The sequence below is a fragment of the Neospora caninum genome, chromosome XI (genome assembly GCF_000208865.1).
Source record: "Neospora caninum Liverpool complete genome, chromosome XI".
NCBI lineage: Eukaryota > Apicomplexa > Conoidasida > Eucoccidiorida > Sarcocystidae > Neospora > Neospora caninum.
The window spans coordinates 1,631,410-1,650,852 of NC_018397.1; the positions used below are offsets into that span (position 1 = coordinate 1,631,410).

The following is a 19,443-nucleotide window of genomic DNA, read 5'->3' on the forward strand; positions in this document are numbered from 1 at the left end:
CGTCCTGTCTGCCCTGTCTTCCACGATCCACGGTTGTCTGCGAGTTCCTCCTCCACAAATTCCTCCGCCCCCGTTTTGTCAATGTCGAAGGCCGCGCTGAGCTGGCCGCTCTCTTTCCTCGGCGTCAGTGCCTCTCTCAACCTTCACCCGTCCGTCCCAGACTATGTCATCGCCGCTGTGAGAGATCGCATGATGGTTGACCACGACCAGCTCCTCCCTAAACAGGTACGCCCTCTTTTCTTTGCACGAAAAAAAACCGGAAACAACTTCCCTACCCCCTGCGTCCACACGCCCGAAACAAAGAGGCAGCTGAACGAGGGACATCCCCAGGTTTCTGCTTACCAAGGCTGTGTTTTTGCCTTTTCCCCATTCGACACTTACCACTGTACACGCGGCATGTGGGGTGTCTAGACACTGCTCAGCCTCATTTTGCGCGATTCTGTGTGTCACGGTTTCGGTTTTTCCACGCCTCCCCCTTTCTCCTCTTTCCCGTATCAGGTGGCGATGCCTGTGTGCGACTCGCTGTCCGGGCCCTTGTGTCCGCATCTCTCGACTCCGCGCGTTGTTCGCCGTGAGACTTCCGCCTCGTTTTCGGAGTCGTCGCGGCCACCCGAGAAGAGCCAAGACGCCGTCTTTGCCGCCGCACCCTCGACCTCCCCCCCGGGAGAGGCCTTCCCTCAGAATCCGGACTTCTACTACGCCTACGTCCACCGCGTTCCTCTACGTCTGCCTGTCTCTCCACCCTCGCGAGACGACTACCCAGACAGAAGTTCGCCTCCATCGGCTGTCGCCGACTCCGGGGCGGGGGCTGTCACTTCGCCTACTTCGTCTCCCTCCCTCGCTTCCTCGCTCCTGTCCTTCGCGGCCTCGTTCTTCTCTGCGTCCCGAGACGAAGCGCCTGCTGCGAATTCGTCGGCCTTTGATGGCCGCCCCACGCCCTCGACAGACGCGGCTGTCTCCCCCTTCGTCGACTGGCGATTCTCTTTCATTTCGCGCGAGAGGCCGAAGCTGTGTCCGCAAGCCCTGAAACACCACCCCGAGCGGTTCTACTCCACGCGAGGCGAATTTCTCGAAAACGCCATCGGCGACGTCTCCTCCTCCACGGCTGTCTCCGAGGCAATCGCGTCAGCCATCGGACAAATCGGCCTCGGCCGAAAAACCCTCGACGATATTTGGCTTTCTTTGCCCCTGGGCTCTCTTCCTGCGCCTGGCCGTTCCCCCGCGGCCGCCCACGCAGTTGAAAGCTCCGCGCTGCCTGACTCCGCGGCCGAAGCGCAACGCTTCGTCTGCTTCGTGAAGAAACGCGGACGCTCCGATCGGAATGCATGCGCCCTGGCCGCCGAGTTCCCCGAGCTGCCTCCTTCTCTCCTCCCCACCGTGGAGCCGTTTCCTCGCAGCTGGGTCGCCACGAGTCACATCCTCACCTTCGACAAGTCCACAGCCCCCTTTGCGCAGCCGTTTCTCGAGACGGACTACGCCAGTGGCCTCCCGGCTGACGCCGAAACTCACTGGGAAGGCATCTGGGAAGTCCTACCTGTGACCTACGAAGGTGAGAACGAGGCGTGCGCGTATATGCCGGGACAAACGGCTTCCGCGTTCTCCCTTGCGTGAATCTCTGTGTGTCGCGACGGAACAGATTCCCCTCCGCTGGGAAATCTGCAGGTTCTCTATCATCTGTGTTCCCCGGGAGACACTCGGTTTGCGACGGCTTGCTTTTTGAGGGAAGAAAGTTGCCGGCGCCTCTCGCGGTTTCGCACATTTCGTGTGCCCAAGCGTTCCGAGGCCGGTCTTCTCGCTTCCTATAGAAGGATCACCCAGAACCGCATGCAGATGTGCTGACACTGCGTCCCGGCCTCCGAACCGGTCCGAAAGGGCCTTCTTCGGACGCGCTGTGAGGAGGCGGCGAAATGGTAAAAGAGAACGGCAGATAACAGACGGTCACTGAAAGAGTTGGGGAAAAGAGCAGAGAGGGCTGCGTGCGTCGCCCACCCGTTTTTCCGCCTTCCGGCTGCCGCGGTGGCTTTTAACCCGTCGAAGTCTCGCCGTGTGTGTCTGTGTGCGAACGAGCTCGCGAGTTCTGTGGAAGGCCGTTCCTTTGTGTCTCTTTTCTTGCTTTTTCCGCAGACTCCGCGAGCGAACGTGGACGCCAAGGGGGACTGGGGACGGCTTTTGCGTCGCCTGCCTGGGAGGACCTCGCCGGCTCACCAGCCACGATCCCTCCTTCCCCGCCCCGTTTCTACGGAAGAGGCGACCCCGCACTCTTTCGGGAAGACGAGGAGACAGAACCCGGCGAAACCGAGTCGACCCCCGACGCCCTCCAGGACAAGCGCTCTCCCTCTGCTCCGTCTTCCCCCTCTGCTGCGTCTTCTCCCTCTGTTCCGTCTTCTCCCCCTGCTCCGTCTTCTCCATCTTCTTCGTCTTCGCCTTCTGCGTCTGCCGTTCCTCTTCCGCGGCGTCGGAGGCCGCCGCAGCCTCTGAACACTGTCGCGGTTTTGTCTTCTGCGGAAGGAACGTTTGAGCACGGGACGTCCTTTGTGGTTTCCTCGATTTGGATTCAGGCGGTGAGGAACCCGTCTGAGTCGCGCGCGCTTCAGCGGCTGTTGCCGCGGCTCCTGTTTGTCGTGTCGGGCATCCACGAAGACAAGGAGGTGTTTTCTGCGCAGATTCCTCTCACGTTCCTCGCCTCGCGGACGGACCTCGCGCTGCCGCGCCCGCAATCGGCCGTGCCGTCTGAGGAGCCGGCCGAGTTCGCCTTCGTCAATCTCCTGGACTTCCTGCCCTACACCGTCACGCCGTGGACCCGCGTCGAAGCCCTCAAATTCCGGTACGCGCTCCGCCCGCCCGCCCCGAGCCTCCACGGCTCCCCTGCAAACGCCCCGGGGCTCCGCGCAGGCTCGACTGCGCGCGGAGCGACTCTCGAACCGCTGCTCGCCTCCACGGTCTCCCAGATCGCGTACAAAGTGGGCGTCGGCGGCCTCGTCGTGCACGTCGCTCAACGAAGCAACGGCGTGCGAACGGTGTACTACGTGGATCGAAAGAGTCCGGAAGGCGCCGCGATGCTTCGTTTCTTCGAGGCGAAGAGTGCGCGGCTGGCGCGGGACGGAGAGAGAACGGGGAGACCGGAGGGGCCAGCAAAGACGCAGCGGCGTTCGGAGGACGCGGACGCCCCAGAAGGCTCCCTCGGCCTTCCGACGTTGCTCTTCGGCGACGACGCGCAGCCGCCCAGAGACAGAAGCGAAGGCGAGGACCCGAGCGTGGACGGTGCATTTCGAGAGGCGGTCGGCGACGCAGAGAGCGGCGGGAAGAAGTTCGCGACAGACACCGACCTCGACTTGAAACCCAAAGGCGAGCGCGGACTCCAGCTGACGCGGGAAAAGGTCAAACGCGCCATTCGAAATGTCGTCCTGGACATTCTTCGGCCCGCCCTGGATCCGAAAGTGTACAGGCGGGTGTTGAGTTCGATGGCCCCGCTGTCTCCAAGGGCGCCGGAGAAACTGCAGCCGCTCAAGACGCTCGCGGCGACGCTGCCGTCCTCGCGCGCGGCTGCGGAAGACAAGGAAGAGGCTGAGGACGGCCTGGTGTACGCAGCAGTTATGCGGACCCACGGCGACGGCTCCGGCGAGTTCCTTTGGCAACAAGCCGGCGACAGCTCGGCCGGAGCAGCCGCATACGCCGACGAAGTTCGGCGGCAGAAGCGCCGGCAGCAGCGACAGAGCGGCAGTGCGGCTCGCGAGAAAGAAGAGTCTGAGAAAGAAAAGGGCGAGAACGATGATTTGGGCCTTGTCCGGATCGGCGACGAGTTCGGAAAGGTCGTCCTCACTGCGGGCACCAACTCGAGTGTGGGGACTACGGGAGGCAGCAACCGCAGGCTGCCTCTTGCGAAATACGACAACCTAAACAACTCGCTTGTCGACTTGCGCCTTCCCGCTAAAAGTGTCGGCGTGTACATCCAGGAGGTCCCCGTCGAAGCCCCGCTCCTCTCCTTCAGTCAGGCCGACAGCCTCGGCCTCGTCTTCTGGAGAAGAGTGAGCGCGAGAAAGATAAAGGCTCTGAGAAGAAGGGAAGAAACACCGCAGCACGGACACATGGCCGGCGGCACTCCAGACTTCATGAGTCCCGAACCCGCCCTAGACGCAAGTTGCTTCACTGGTGCACGGAGGACACTGCTCCTCTTTTATTTGCGTACAGACAAAGGCATACTGTATGTATACACATTTATCTACGTATATTTAGATATATACATACATATATATGTAGATACGTATATGACACATGTAGAGGGGTGCGTGTAAGACCAGGGATGGCGTTCGGGCTGGAGATGTTTCTATGGCTGTATAGAATAAGGGCGTGTTTTTCTCGAAGTACTGCTTGACGGTGAGCATTACAAAGAATGAGAAGAGATCTCGAGAGGGGTGTATATGGCGAAGCGAACCGTTTCTTCGAATCTTCCCCTCTCGTCGCCGTCCCCAGGAAAGGCCCTTTTTCGCTGTGTTCTCGACAGTTTCGCGTTTCCTTCCTGTTCTTGGTCCTGCTCTCTGGTGTGCTGCCTCCCCCCCCTCCCCCCCAAAGGACGGTAAAGACACTCCGCGGGTGAAAGTCGTGCATGCGCCTCGCCGGTGCCGGCCTGTCTCTGGCGTGCGTTCTCTCTCTTGTCTTCTGGTTCTTCTGCCTCGTGAGCCTTCTCCCCCCTGCAGTCTCGTCTATGGCGTTCGACCCTGTGTTTCTCTACATCCCCCTCTCGACGTTTCTCACGCCCCCCTCTGTGGCGGTGCATGGAGCCGCGTGCCTTGTCCTTTGTTTCTTCAGATCGGCTTCGACACAGAAGGGAAATACCGAGACTCGACAGCGAGTACGTTTCCGCACATGCCGTTCGTCTCTGAGGATCCTCTCTGGGTGACCGAACCGCTTCTCTCCGGACCGCTCTCTCCTGTCGTACGTGAAGCGGCTAAAGTTCCAGTGTCCTCTTTGGCCGTGGTTGGTGTCAAAACCGATTCGGAGAGGCGTGTTTGGCTTGTATGCTCCCACCTACTCGGCGCGGCTGCATCGCTTGCCGCCGCTCCGGCCCCGTTCGCCTCCCGTTCTCTCTCGTGACTGTCTGTTTTCTACGCGCGGATCGCCTCTCGGAGGGAATCGCAACGGCTCCTTCTATTTGTCCGAAAAAGCGCTCGACGATGGCGCTTTCCCCCCCTCAGCTAGCCAGCCGCTGCGTGTGCGTGGTGTATGTACAGACGTCAGCGGCGCTCTGTTAGCCGATGTGAAGTCAGCCGTGTCGCAGGCCTTGCAGTCACTCGGCGCGAAAACCAAGGACGGTTCTCGCGCCAGTCCCGACGGCGCTTCCGGAAAGCCTTCCGCCGACGACAAAAAGGGAAAGGACGGCGAAAAGACAGGCGGAAAGGCCGGCCAAAAGGGAAAAGAAGCCTCCAAGGCGACTAGCTCTGTCAAGGGCGTTCTCGACACGATTCTCTCGATATACTCGAGTATTCAAGACCAACTCTCGGATGCAGGGAAACGCGGAACAGGGCGTCGGTCGTCTTCGCGCGCATCCACTCCACCCGCCGATCCAGCTGCAACTGAAGCGCGCAAGGACGAACAGCGAAAGTCGCCCAGTCCCGTTCCTGGGACGAAACCTGCACACGCCGATGCCAACCCGCACTCGCGACTTCACACGCTTTCAGCTTCTGGGGGGAACAGCTTGCCTTCGTCGGCGACAACTACCCCGGAGTTAGCTGAAGCGGCGTCTTCTGGGGGCTTGGCGTCCGTGGAGACTCCTGACGGGAGAGGTTTGCCGTCTCCGGCGAACGCCGTCGGTGACCCCGGTACGGGTTCGTTTCATGCGAGCTCACCAGGAGACGCGGGAACAGGCGCACTGCCGGTACGTCCATGTGGGTGAGAAAAGGCCATGAGAGGACTCGAAAGAGACAGGAGGAACGCCGGGGAGCGAGAGAGATCGGCAGCGAAGCAAGCGACGGAGTAGGGGCCTAAAAGGGCGAGGGGAGGAGACGCAGCACGAGGGGAGAACACGAGGCCGACCAGAGCACACTCCCAGTGTTCAAGCGCTTGATGAGGCCAGGGGGACACGAGAAAAGGGAGCGAAAAAGGGATGTCTTTTCTCTCTGTTTTCTGGCGTCTTGCGTGGTGTCTCCGACTGCCAGGTGTCAGCTTCGTACAGCTGTCGCGTTCGTGTTCTCGCGTCGTCTGAAGACGTTCACTTCTCGTGTTTGGAGGCGCGTTCTGGATCCGGATTTGCTTGTTTGTTCAGCCGAGATCGCCGAACGATCCACTGCATCTGTCGCCAGGCAGCGGCGGAAAAGGACGAGGAGCGGGCGTCGGGCAGCCTGAAGCTTTTTCTTTTTCCGTAACAGATTTGAACAAAGCGACGAGCCAGCACGCGGAGGCGAAAAAGAAGGACGACCGCAAAGGGGTACGCTGCCACAGGAAGGGAACTCGGGGATCTCCCAGGGAGGACGGAAACGGGAAAGAATGGGGAATGCAGACTCGCATATCGGAGGCCGTCGGGAGCAACAGGATGACCGGTGGCGGCTCGGAGGAAATGGGAGGGGGGGGGGGCGGGAAGGCTAGAGCCGACCACAGAGGGAAGGCACAGAGACTCTACAGCGGGAACGAGATAGATGTGTTTTCTTCCTCTGTTGGAGGCTCCGGATCGGCAGCCGAGAAAAATACTGCCGCGGGTTTGCGTCGGTCGTAACTAGAGAGACGCGGAGTTGTTTTTACTCGTCCATGTTTCAATTCACACAGACACATGTGTATGATTACACGCGCGTGCGCATAGGTAGCTACCGGTGGGTGCCTGGACCAAGTGCTTGGGTGGAGTGAAATTGGAATCCTCGTTGCGTCTGGGCCGAGTCTGAGCACCAGGGAAAACGGAGCATGGAGGGAAACAAAACATAGTATCAGGCCGAACTGGCGTCAGCCGGACTCCATGGAATACATTCCTGAATGGATCAGCCAGAGTGAAAACGTTCATGGAAACGCGTGTCCGTCTTTGTGGAGCTTGGCACGTCGCAGCCTAGCGTAGCTCTTCCTTTGTCCAGTGAAGCCTTTCGCTTTCCATTTGTCCCGTGGCATACGGCCCCTACGTCGGTCGCTTTCGTGTCTTCCCGGACTCTCGTTCGAACCGCTTTCTCCCCATTTGGTTTGTGACGGTGCGTCGTCGCGTGATGGATGCAGACGAAAAACGAGAAACCTGCGCCAGAGACGGAAAAGAAGGGAAATGGACGTGGCAAGGGTAAGTTCTCTTTGCAGGGCGTTTTCTCCACAGATGACTCGAAATGAACAGGCGCCAGAGAGCCAGAAACACGCGGAAGCCGGGGACCTACTCATTCAAAAGTGAAGGGGGAAGAACAGGGGACGAAGAGCAGCTTCGGTGGCCGTACCAAATTGAGGTTTTCCAAGCGCACTCCGATTCGCCCCTACAGGAGACCTGCCAAATCTGCTTCTCCCGAGTGAAAGGCACAATCTCTACCTTTCTTGGAGGCACGTTCGTCCCCACGTTGCCTGAGTCTTGCGTGTGGTGGGTGGCGTCTGCCTTTCTTCTGTCTTTCGTTCCCGCATTCAAGCAAATGCGCGACACCGGCCAGAAAGAAGTTACTCTATTCTTCGTAGAAAGCCGGCATGTGGAGACCATCAAGACCACAGAGAGAGCCCATGTGCTTTCCTTACCACGTGACAGTTGATAGTGTCTGCAGACAAATGGTCATCTCGACGGGTGAAGCTCGCCCCTATCTCCGATGAATAGACGCAGCGGTTTCGGACTGAACGCGACGTCGCGAAAACAGCCTGGAGCTCGTGTTGTCACCCTGTCGTCGTTTCTCTAGATCCTTGCAGCTTTTTTTCTTTCGAGGCTGTTCCACGTCTCGCTTTCCTCCTAGAGGGAGCAGTGACAGCTGAGACCGGTATGCACGGCGCAGCGTTCGCCTCTCTGGTGTGAGCTCTCTGCCGCGCGCATGCGCGCGCATGTCTGTTGTGTGTTTGTAGGCGCGAATGAACAGCCCTTTGCTTTGGGATTCATCGTGGGTCCCGACAATCAACTGCGGCCACTGACTGTGGGGCCGGACGGGAACGGACCAGGCTTGGTTGGTCCAGGTGAGGCCGTGCTCGACTCGCGGGTGTCTGCCGCCGCATGCGGCGCTCTGGCTCTGGGTGGAGCGGGTTGGCCCTTCTTGCTGCCTTCGTCGCGTGTGTGTGTGTGTGTGTGTGCTTCAGAGTGCAAACTGCGAGTTATCTGTGTGTCGGGATGTCTCGCCCCTTTCGTTCAGGGTTCATCTGTTTTCCCGGCTTCCCGCTCCCGCCCGGCGACAAAACACTCGCGTCTCTGTCGCTGTTTCCTTCCCGTGTTTTGTGCCGTTTCTGATTTTCTGGCGTCTCCCGTGTGCGTGTGGCGTATCCTGTCCGCGTGGACCCTACAGAGCAGTTTCACGACATGATCCAGTCCGTGATGCGCGAAGTGAACATCCCGGAGATGGCGGCGAACTTGGCGCACCAACTCGGCGTGGTGCAGGGACCGAATCTGTCCATGGGGCAGGCGGCGCAGGCGCTGGCAACGCACCTCGAGAACCGCCCGGGCGTGTCCGAGCCAACTTCACAGCTCGGCAAGCTCGCAGCGATGCTCGCCTCGCAACTCCAGAACGCGTCAAATTCCACGATGCCCCAACAAAAGGAGCCTTCCCCGTCTGCGGCCGCTGCGCCGCCCCCCGTCAGCCCGCCTACGGACTTCTCGGCTTTTGAGCGGGTCGCCCGCGAGTTCACGGCGCAGCTCTTCTCTAAGCCGAAGGGAGGGCTCGATGCAGGGAAAGGCGGGACGAAGGCCGAGGAGGCGCGCCAAGGGAAAGGCAAAAAGAAAGATGCAGCGCACCCCCACCCAGCCCCGCCGTTTCCGCGCTCTCAGCCGTTCGCCTTTGCGAGCTCATTCGCTGGCGGCAATGCTCCCGTCCCGGACTTGGCGCAGGTCCAGGCGGCGTTTCAGGCGTTTATGGGGAATGCAGCCGCGGGCGCGTCCCCGCTGGCGGAGTTCCTCAATCCTTCGCAGGGAGGCGGCCCAGGCGGAGCGCCCGGAAACAGCCCGCCTGGAGGCTTCGACTTTGCGAATCGGGCTCAGAACATGTTTGGCAGAGCCGCGGAGGCTCAGGGTGGCGGAATGCCAGTCTTTGCGGAACTCCTCGCTGGAGGAGCGCCTTTGAATCTCAGCGACTTGCTGGGGCAGCTCGGCCGGCCGGGAGGGACCGCGACAGACGAGGAAGCCAAACGCACGAGCAAAGCACATCCCAAGTACCGCTCGGCGAAACAGAATAAACACAAAATACGTGAGAGTGGGGATGAACACGAAGCCTGACGAAAATGCGGAAAAACGCACCGGTCGTCCCCTGGCTGCGGTGCCTCCTCGTTTCGAGTTTGGGGAGCCGGCGATGCCTTCTCCCCTGGACCGAGGGACCAGAGACCTTCCGCAGGAAAAAGGGAAATTACTGGCGTCGGGCAAGCGCGATAAGCTGCCAAGATGCTCGGCTGTTTCCATGGACACCAGCGGCCGCTCTGCCGCAAATGCGAGGAAACAAGATTTTTAAGCGCCCGCCTTTGGCAGCGAGTCGTCCCCTTCCGCGTGGGATACGGCTCGGCTGTACCCGCGCGGGAAAGTCTAGATTGACGGCATGCGTGCTTATATGAGTTATCTTGCTCATTCGAGGCCAAAGGGGCGTTCCGAAGCAGCTGGTGCCGTGCACCACAGGCGCCCGCGTTGCTGCATGCGGTTCGTTTCTGAGGAGAAATGTGTCGGTCATCGTTTCGCTGTTTTGAGGTCCGTAATGCTTGGCTCGGGCGCTGTTAAAGATGAGACGAGCGGTGTTTCATCTGGGTTGCTGCGAAACAATAGGATGGTAGGCATGTCGGGGATGTGCTGGGGGCAGCCGTGTGTATGAGGTCATTTTGATGTGTGTTGAGTGCAATTGCGTTCGATACGCCGGCTTTCTTGTAAGAATTGATAAACTCAGGCAGGGTTCACACTTGAAACAGTTCTCGCCTTCGCCACGAGACCGCCGCACGCCTGTTTCGCCAGTGAAGAAATATCGTACGCTCACCTCTTGCGAAAAGGCGTGCCTGGCTGCGCCTCAGCCCAGAATCACTCGGCAACAAGACGCCAACCGGAAGGCAGGGGAAACGCACAGTGCGCCACGTACCAATGAGACCCCGCTCGCAAGGGTATACTGGACCACCGCCGGGTTTTGAAGATGTTTTTAATGAACACAGCCTAGCAAACGTGTAAGTGCTTTAGTTACGATACGCCAGGCAATTTCTGCTGAAAAACAGTCAATACAGTCTGCTTGCTGAGTCCCGGGGGGGGTGCCAGCGGCGAACTGATGACAGCCAGTAAAGCTACCAACCGGCGCAAGGGGTTGAGTGCTTTTTACCAGAAGGTAAAAAGCACTCAATGTTTCGGGACATCACTGGAACTTCTAAAAGGTAACCTTTGGCAGCGTCTACTGATAACAGGAGGAATCTTCATAGCGAGATTAAGCCTCTCTCAAGGCATGGGCGTGACGGTTCATCCTCTCTTTGAGGATTGAAAACAGCAAGCGTGCAAAAGTTTGTCAGGCAGCCGCATCTCGAGTGTGTCTGTCAACGGGGCACATTGTGGGACACAGCCCTCTCGGACGCGCACGACCCATCGTGGAGGGGAGTGTCTGAAGTGGCGTGAACCGCTTCCCAAGAAGCGGAACGGCGGCCAACAACAGCCTTAATAAGTGCATTCACGACTTTTGTGGTTCGTGTCTCTCTCTTTCGGAGTGGTGAGTTGGCACGCCCGCACGGAGGCGGGGGGGGGGGGGGGGGAAGCAGACTGGCAATTGGTACGTTGGCATTTCAGGCGAGGATGTCCCTATTGAACGCCTCTCTTACCGATTACGGGCCGTTTTGGTGTTTCTTTCCTTTAGTGGCGAACACTGGACGCAACAGTCACGAAATTCACGTCTTCCCGACGAAAAGTCGTACCGCTGGAAGGCTGAACTGGAGAGACCGCTCAACGGATGCTACAAGTGACACACTTACACCGGAGAAGAAGGCGAGAAAAAGGAAACGGTAAAGCAAAGGATACTCGCGCAGATGATGATCTGTGTTTTTGTTGAGGGACGCGACCTGAGCGGACGGTTGTGTCACCGCGATCGAGCATGCGCCGGGTCAGAAGCGAGAGGTCGGTCTCGGCACTCCGCCGGGGACTCGGTCCAACTCACCGAATCAATCTGCAGAGTTGTCACGCAAAAAACACCCTATAAATTCTGTTTGAGATGCCTCAGGTTCGCGTTTCGGGCGGTGAGCGAGGATTCTCCCCTTTTTGCAGCACGCCGCTGCCCCAGCGCCGAATGCGCTTTTTTCGATGCCTCGCGGAGCGGCGTAATCAAGTGCTCCGTTCGCTGTGGCAACCCTCCCTGTGTCTCTCGGTAGGTTCTTCCGCAGTGAAGTCTGTGAGGTCTTCTGTCACTGCCATGAGTTGCGGAGCGGTTTGACAGCCGCCGCACTCGACCGGCTTTCTCAGCTTCGTGGCGGTCCGCCGGGGAGCGAGCGAACGCTTTTTGTGGCGGCGGTTTCTCCCGGCCCAGTCGCAACCTTCTTCGGGTTTCCCGTCAGCTTTTCCGGCCCGGCTCACCATGCGAACCCCGAAGTTTTCTGCGCCGACGTGGACTTTTCCGTGTCTCGTGTGTCTCGCGGTATGGGCTCACCCGCGTTTCAGCCAGCACGCACTCGCAGCCGTTCCCGACGCTCCGGTCAGTGCGGTGCTGCCTTTTCCGTCGCCTGTTCAGACGCCAGGTGTCAGCAACGCCGATGTCGCTTTCCAGAGCCAAAGCGGCGCTCGATCTGGTCAAGCCGCGTCCGGACCTTCCGCGGGAAACAATGATTTCGAACACGAGTCGTCAACGTCTGAGCCCAGTCAGTCCGCTCCAGCACTCGGTCCCTCACAGACTCTGTTGGGCGCGAGCCTCGAAAGAAACCGCCTCTCAGGGACGCCCGAGACCGTCCTTCCCGACCAGGTGTCTGTGGAAAGTGCAGGCTCGCGGCGTGCCGCGTTTTCAGACGGGAACCCCGCGGCCCCGACAGCTGCGCCAAATGCATCCCGAGGCACCAAAGATGAAGTCTCTTTGGAACCCGAAACTGCGGTGTCGCCGCCACCAACGCAGGCCGAGAATTCGGAGTACGTACACGAAGCTCCTGCCTCGTCTTCCGATACCGTCAATGCCGCAGGCGCCCGGCCGGGCAACGCGGGAGGCATCGCAGCTTTGTCCACGCCGGAAGTGACACGGGAGACAGTCGAGGAGTTCCCAAGTCGCCTTTCGGAGTCGAATCTGGAATCGAATCGTCCGACCGCCGTATCCTCGCCGGGGCCTGACGGTGGAGACGCACTGGCTTCGCCGCAGCCCCCGCAGACAGGTTCCGTTTCGCCGGCTCAGCCACAAGGTGCGGCTGCCCAAGCAGTCGTGCGCAATCCAGAGACTTCCGCTGGATGGGTGCAAGGGGCGAGCCCTGCGGGAGTTGACCGAAACGCGGTCGAGAACCAGAGAGCGGAACCTCGGGCGCCTACAGGGTCGCCGCGTGTCCCCAATTCGGGGGTGTCCAGCGAAGAACCCGCCGCGGGCCCCGGCTTAACAGTGGGGGAGGAGGCGCCAGTCGCCTCCCTCGAGGAAAGCCGAAAGAAGCTGGAGGCGCTGCGGAAGGCCACAAGAGCAGAGGAAGCCGCAAAAAATGCCGCAGGACCGCAGTCGTCGGACGCGCCTGCAACCGCCTCGACGGATCGACGCCCCGCTGTCGGGACAGCGCCTTCCCCTCGGGCACTTCCCCTCCACCTTCCCGCGCCTCAGCCCGCTCCCGATGTCTCCGAGCCTTCGACGCCTCCTCCCGAGCGCGTGGAACGCCCTGCTGTGCCTGGAGGGCCGACCTCCAGCGTGGCGGCGCCGCTGCACCAGGAGCGGAGCTGGGCAGAATCGCCCTCTTCCGGCCTACGCGCATCAGAGATCAGCAGCGGGAAAGTGCGCGACAGAACGCCTTTATCGCCAACTTCCTCCGACGCAGCTAGCGCGCCTGCGGCTCCGCCTGTTCCCTCTTCGTCTTCGACCCGTGTCTCCTCTCCTTGGCCGCCTGCGGCTGCTACCTCGGCGTCTCCTCTGCCGCACTCAGGCGTTCCAGCGCAAGGTGACCAAGCCGGGACTCGGACAAATCCCCTCCCTGAGGCGTTCCAAGAGACGCCGGCCGAACAGGAAGAAGTGCACCCTGCGGCAGACAAGGACAGTGACGCCGGACAGCCGCCTGCCTCGGGAAAAAAGGAGACGGAGGCGCCGCCGGTGTTGCCCGCCGCGTCCGTCTTCTCCATTTGTTGTCTTCTCCTCGGCCTCTTCGTCTTCGCCTGTTTGGCCTCTGCAGGCGGGATCGGCGGCGGCTCTGTTTTCGTCGCCCTTCTCGTCGGCCTCGGGCGCATGCATCTTGCCTACGCGATTCCCATCAGCAAAGTAAGACGCGTCAAGAAGGGACAGGACCGGGCGAACCAAGCGAAGAAAACGAGCTCGCGAAAAGGAGGGGAACGTTGAGGCGAGCCGCACCATTACGCGGGGGTTTTCGAGAGCCTCAGGGAGAACAGGGGATCCGCGCGCAACGCCACAGCTGTGCTCTTCTGGTCAAGACGTTGTCCCTGTGAATCCGTAAACGCCTCACCAGACGAATGTCCAGGCTTCCAGGATAGGGGAGAAAGCGGCGACCAGGTGTCCTTCCCGGACTCGCCGTTCCAGGGTCGGGAAAGTCGCTTTTCGCTTTCTGGCGGCGCACAGAGCGCCACGAGACCTTCAGCTGTGGCGCTGGGCAGTTGCGTGTATGGCGTCTCTCGTTTGTTCCGGGTTCCTTGTCTCAGGTGATGGTTTTCGCGGCTTCCTTCGCCAGCTTTGTCTTGCATCGGAAACTCGAGCGGCAAACTGCCGAAGACGCTCGGGCAGTCGCACAGGTACAGTCAAGTGCGTCCTGCCCTCGCTTCGCGCGGTTTCCCTCTCCCTTCTGCCCACACCTCTCGGATGTCGAACGCCCCTCTTTTCAGCGGTCGTGACTGTCCCTTCTTTTCAGCGGTCGTGACTGTCCCTTCTTTTCAGCGGTCGTGACTGTCCCTTCTTTTCAGCGGCCGTGACTGTCCCTTCTTTTCAGCGGTCGTGACTGTCCCTTCTTTTCAGCGGTCGTGACTGTCCCTTCTTTTCAGCGGTCGTGACTGTCCCTTCTTTTCAGCGGTCGTGACTGTCCCTTCTTTTCAGCGGTCGTGACTGTCCTTTCTTTTCGGGCGCCTTCGCGTTGTGCACTGGCTCATATGCGTCGCCTCACGGGGGCTTTGCGTCACTCGTTGCTGGCGCATGTTTCCAGGAGACAGGCATGGGTCTTCTTGTGTGTGGCGTGCAGGACTGGGCGGACTTGCTGGTCCCTCTCGCGCTGTCGGGATCCCTTGTGGGCGTCCTCCTCAACACCATTCTCCCGGTCTTCCACCTCTTGCTGCTCCTCTCATGTCTCTTGCTTGGTCTCTCGGCTCGCACCATTCTGTCTGCGATGCACATTTATAAAAAGGAAACGTCTCTCTCCGTCCAACAACCTTTCGAAGAAGTCCTGCTCCCGAGCCCGACAACCTCCCCTCGCCGCTCTGCGTCTTCGGCCCTCTCCCCAGCGTCCTCCGCCGGGACCTCGCGCACAGGTGAGTTGTTTTGCTTCAAACCCGCTTGGCGACGCTCCGGCAGCAGTGGAGCGGAGCACGGGGTTGGCTGGTGATTCTCTCGTCTGGATGGTCGCCCTCGGTGCGCCTCCAAGTCCCGCGCGGAGACAAAAGAGGAACGCGGCGACACCCTCGCGCACCCGAGACACGCCTGCCCCGCGTCTCGACCGGAGGGCGTGGGTGGGGTCGAAGCCAGAGAGAGAGGCCAGGCTACGAGACGCCTTTTTGCAAGGGCTGGAAAGGCAGTGGAGTCGCTTTTTTTGTCACGAAAGCGTCGCCGGAAAGCGCCGTCAACCCGCGAGACCCGCTGGAGGCGAGCGAGAACCCGACGCCTCTTTCCCAGGTTCCTCTCGTGGTCTGGTGTCGTTTTCCCGCTTTGTGTTTTCGCTCCGCACTGTCGTCGAAACCGCCAAGGAGCGCGAACGTGGGAGATTCTGTGTGTTTGTTCCCAGCTTGTCCGCGGGATTCGCGTCTGCCGGTCGATGCGCCTCGGCGGACCTTCGCTGTTGCTGCGTCGCACTGCACAAACCCGCCGTCCCCCACGCTCTTCCCGGAAGATGTCCGAGACCTTGAGGAGGCGCGCGCGTCTTTCCTCCAGGCGAATGGAGACGGCGAGGACGGCCGAGAGCCCCTCACACCTGCGCCAGGCGCGCTGGATGTCGCCGTCGCCCTCCCTGAGGAAGACGGCGGGTCTCGTGGCGAAGAGACACCCGAGCCCGTGAGGCCTGCACGCCAGCGGGGAGAAGCTGGAAATTCGTCCTCACCGCGCGAGGCAGCCGAGGACGTTCTCGCGTTGGATGAAGCGGCAACGTTGAAACGAAGGCAGTCGGAGTGTCTCGGCTCGTGGCCCGAGAACGGCGCCGCGTTCGATAGAGCCCAGGCGAAGGCGCCTGGCGGCGGAGGGACCGACCGGAGACGGGAGCGGAACGGCGACTGGATCCCGTTCGCGGACGGGTTCGAGGATCCCAGCTGGGAAGCGGCCCAGAGGCGAGGCGCAGGCGGGCATCAGGGGGACGGCGAGGGGAGCGCGTGGAGACAGTCAAGTGAGGGGGGCGAGAGAGACGGCGAGGCGACACTGCACGGGGCGCGGCGGGGCAGAAGAGTGGACGATGCCGGGAAAGAAGAGAACAGAGGGTCCAAAACGGGGATGACCGATTCCCGAGAAGAGAAAGAAGCACGTGGGAACTTGGAAAGCTCTCCAGCGCCCGACGCGGGTGCCGGCACGGTGAGTGGGGGTGCGTCGTCGTCGCCTTCGTACCCGACCTTCCCTCGGTTTTACTCGTTGGAAGACGAAGAAGATCTATCCCACATCTCCTCGTTCATGAATCAAACAGAGGTATCTGGCGAGGATGCAGCGCGAGGTCTTCCGGGCTCCGGGACGTTGTCGACGATGGCGCTCGACCCCGCCCTCGACTCCGAGCTGCTCGCGGCCTTCCCCGCCGCAAGGCGCGCGCCCAAGGGGCCGCTGTCCACAGCCCTGCATTTCCTCCGTTCGGCCTGCGAAGGCATCGTTTCTTCCTCTGTACCCACGACCGAGGATGGGGTGTCTCCCTCGGCTTCCACGCAAACGATCGATCCGACGCTGCTGCTCCCCGCCACGAGTCGCGGCGCCGGGGCAGTGGACAGGTCCAGGCTTCCCCCCTTCGCGTCCACGGAACATCTGGCCTCGTACCGGAGTGTGTCCGGCGAAGGCGCGGACGTGGCTGAGCAGGGCGGCCGCGAGACAGGCGACGCAGGTTTCCGTGGCAGAGAGTCTCTGGCTGTGGCGACTTCCGTGCGCTTGCTGCGAGTGGCTGGGGGTGCGCCGGGCGTTGCCTTTCGGTGTCCGGCGATCGCGGGGCGCTTCGCCCGGCTTCGCGCTTCTCCCGGGTACCAGAAGGCCCACAAAGCGGTCTTGCAGGTCGAGCGTCTCTGCTTCCAGGGACCCGCCGACAGTCCTCACTACTTTGTGCTTCTCTTGTTGCTTCTGGTCAACGTCTTTGCGAGTTCGCTCCTGCATCTGCTCCTCCAGCACGGAAACCGCCGCGCGGCGGCGGTGATAGCGGCGCTCGCGTTCCTGCTCGGGCTGTCTGTACAGCTCCGGCTCTCTGTTTTGATCTTCAGAAAGCACTTTCCGGCCGGATCTGCGCCACCGGCTCCGACGTTCCATGAGGTGCTCTCGGCGCTTCTGGCCGGTCTTGGGATGCTGTGGAGCTGTCTGAAACGCCTCGCCAAGGCGACGGGGAAAGCGTCGAGGCTGCTCGCCGAAGGCGCGCAAAGCGCTTTGCGAAGGTCGGGCGTTCTGGCCGCCGCGACTCCCGCCTCCGTATCCTTCCTGCAGCACGACGCAACTGGGCGAGGCTCCATCGAAATCGCAGAGCTCTCCGTCCGGGGCAGGCCGCGAGAGAACAGCGGGAACCCGTTCCTGTGCGCCGTCGGGGACATCCAGGAGATCCAGTTGCCCGACGAAACGGGACACGAAGGCATGGCTCTCGACTTGTCCTCGTTAACGGGAAGTCGCGACGACCGAGGCGTCGCGTCTTGGAGGACGTCAGCCAGCGACGGTGACTCCGGTTTCCAGGAGACCTCGGAGCGTCGCCACCCTCCAGGGGCGGATCATGCTTCCGCAACGCCTTCGTGGATTTCTCTGTGCTTTGAAGGCGATGGCGGCGCGCCTGTCTCTGCGCTCCCCCCCCTGCTGCTTACGCCGCTTATCGGATTCGTGACAGGGATTTTCGCGGGGCTCGTTGGAATTGGCGGAGGCGTCGTTTTTTCGCCCTTCCTGCTCCTCATGGGCAATGACCCCGTCTCAGCTGTCGCGACAGCGTCTGCGTGCGTGGTCTTCACCTCTGCTTCGACGTCTCTTCAGTTTCTGCTGATTGGTCGCCTGCCTCTCCTTTATGCTTCTCTCTTTGGGCTCGTCGCCGCTTCCGCAGCGGCCTGCGCCACGTGCGGAATCCACAGACTGCGACGCGCCGTGGGAGGAAGAATGAGCATCATTGCTGGCTGTGTCGCCTCTGCAGTCACGCTCGCTTCCGCTCTAACCCTGTGGAGATGCATCGAAGTCGGCGTGTATGGCGAATGACGTGCAGGCCGAGGACGCGGCAACGCGCGGGTAGGAAGGCAACAGAAACCGGGCACGGCGAGACCCGTCGCCCTCTCCATGGGACGGAGTCGGAGGCACCTGCAATGACTGGCGGCTCCACGGTGATGCCGGAGGAATTGGTCTCACGGGGCAGAGATGAGCGTACAGCGCGAGACTAGGGGCGGGAGCGAAGGCAGCGAAAGGACAGCGAAACGCAAGGTGGAGATTCTCTTCGTCCCGTAGTTTGCAACGGAGGGGGAGACGAGGATACACCTGATGGTGAAACGGGTGGGGGGGATAGGGGGCTGCTGGGTTTTCGCAACTCTCCGGGAGGGAGACCATCGGCGGTAGCGAGATGACCACGTGTGTTTCGAGGGAACCAGAGCTGCGCTGGAGATGCCAGTGCGAGCGGTACAGTGGTGTGGAGACTGTGGCGGAAGTTGTGAAAGCGATTGCGGGTGTCCAGGTGTGGCGGCCACATCGGCGAGAGACTTCTTGTGGCAAAGGCGCAAGAAGAGGTGACATTCCAGGGGAGACAGCCAACCGATGTGCGACATCTTCTTTAAAAAGCTGGTGAACACAGAGAGGAGTGGACACGCCCGGTTGTCTCGACATTTTAATTGAGTGTCCGTTCCGGGGAAGCATGCACATGTGTATATATATACTAGGTAACGCAACTGGATATGGGTAATTTTTCGGCCGTATCCCGTTCTATGTAGGTAGCCACCGTCCGGCAGGTGCGGGGATCTCCGAAACGGCGTAAGTTCGTTTTGACGCTTCTCACGGGCAGAGCGTCATGCTTTTTCATCCGTCTGGCAGAAAAAGAGCGCGGAGCGATTCAAAAGGGTAGCTGCGGGGTTGCGGTTGGCCCTTCCGAACCCGTGCTTCCTTTTGTGCTGGCCTCCTCTGTTTCTTGCCTCTGGGCAGTATTCGTTAACAGACAGTCTCTCGCAACTGGAGCTGTTTCATGTTCTTTCCAGCGATAGATTGGTTGACAGGTTCACACGACGACTGCTCTACAGATAGACGTTTCTCTATCAGACGCCTCACAGTACACCGGCTGCTGACGGCGTGGAGTTCACGCCGAGACTGGAAGGCTTTGCCCCGGTTTCGGCCTAGGCCTAGCGGTGGCAGTGACTGGGTGATGACGAACAGTCCCCGCGGCACGGGAAAGACGGAGACACGGCCGTACGCCAGGAAACCGTTAGGAAGGCTTGCCGTCTGCGACATGGGGCAACGGAAAAGGAAATGAACGGAGGGCGGAGAACGTGCGTAGTGGGATGCACCGGTTATGGACGTAAGCAAATGGCAAGTGACGCAAAACGCGCAAAAAAATGTTGGCGATCGTTGTAGTTTCGTACCGGATATAAAACCATGGTACCTCGAAGGCAAGTCGCGTGAGACAGAACAAAAGATATGTCGTGAGACCGAAAGCCACAGTATCTCCCTCACCACGGATTCAGATTTCCCCTGTACCAGTTGCGGGCTTCGAGATCATTCCCATTGTGGGGCACACCAGTTTGCTTGCACTTTTGTCTACCACTTGCAAACACAACTGAATCCGACACTTTTGGCACGGTACACGCCAGCAATCGACAAACAGTCCTCGACTTTTGAATTCTTTTCTGTGGCTCTGGGTTCCCGCTCA

The 19,443-nt window shown here is 60.5% G+C and overlaps 1 protein-coding gene across 1 annotated transcript; it reads left to right on the top strand.

The window, feature by feature from the left end:
• Positions 1-81: 81 nt before the first annotated feature.
• Positions 82-17,795, top strand: NCLIV_055150 (conserved hypothetical protein; the record flags this gene model as incomplete). The annotated part of the gene is made up of 13 exons (XM_003885069.1): positions 82-225; positions 499-1,549; positions 2,125-4,025; positions 4,807-4,849; positions 5,229-5,872; positions 6,260-6,421; positions 7,189-7,246; positions 7,996-8,103; positions 8,427-9,320; positions 12,076-13,502; positions 13,898-13,987; positions 14,428-14,713; positions 15,184-17,795. The coding sequence occupies 13 exons, from the start codon at positions 82-84 to the stop codon at positions 17,793-17,795; spliced, it is 9,420 nt and encodes a 3,139-aa protein (XP_003885118.1).
• Between the last annotated feature and the right edge of the window lie 1,648 nt (positions 17,796-19,443).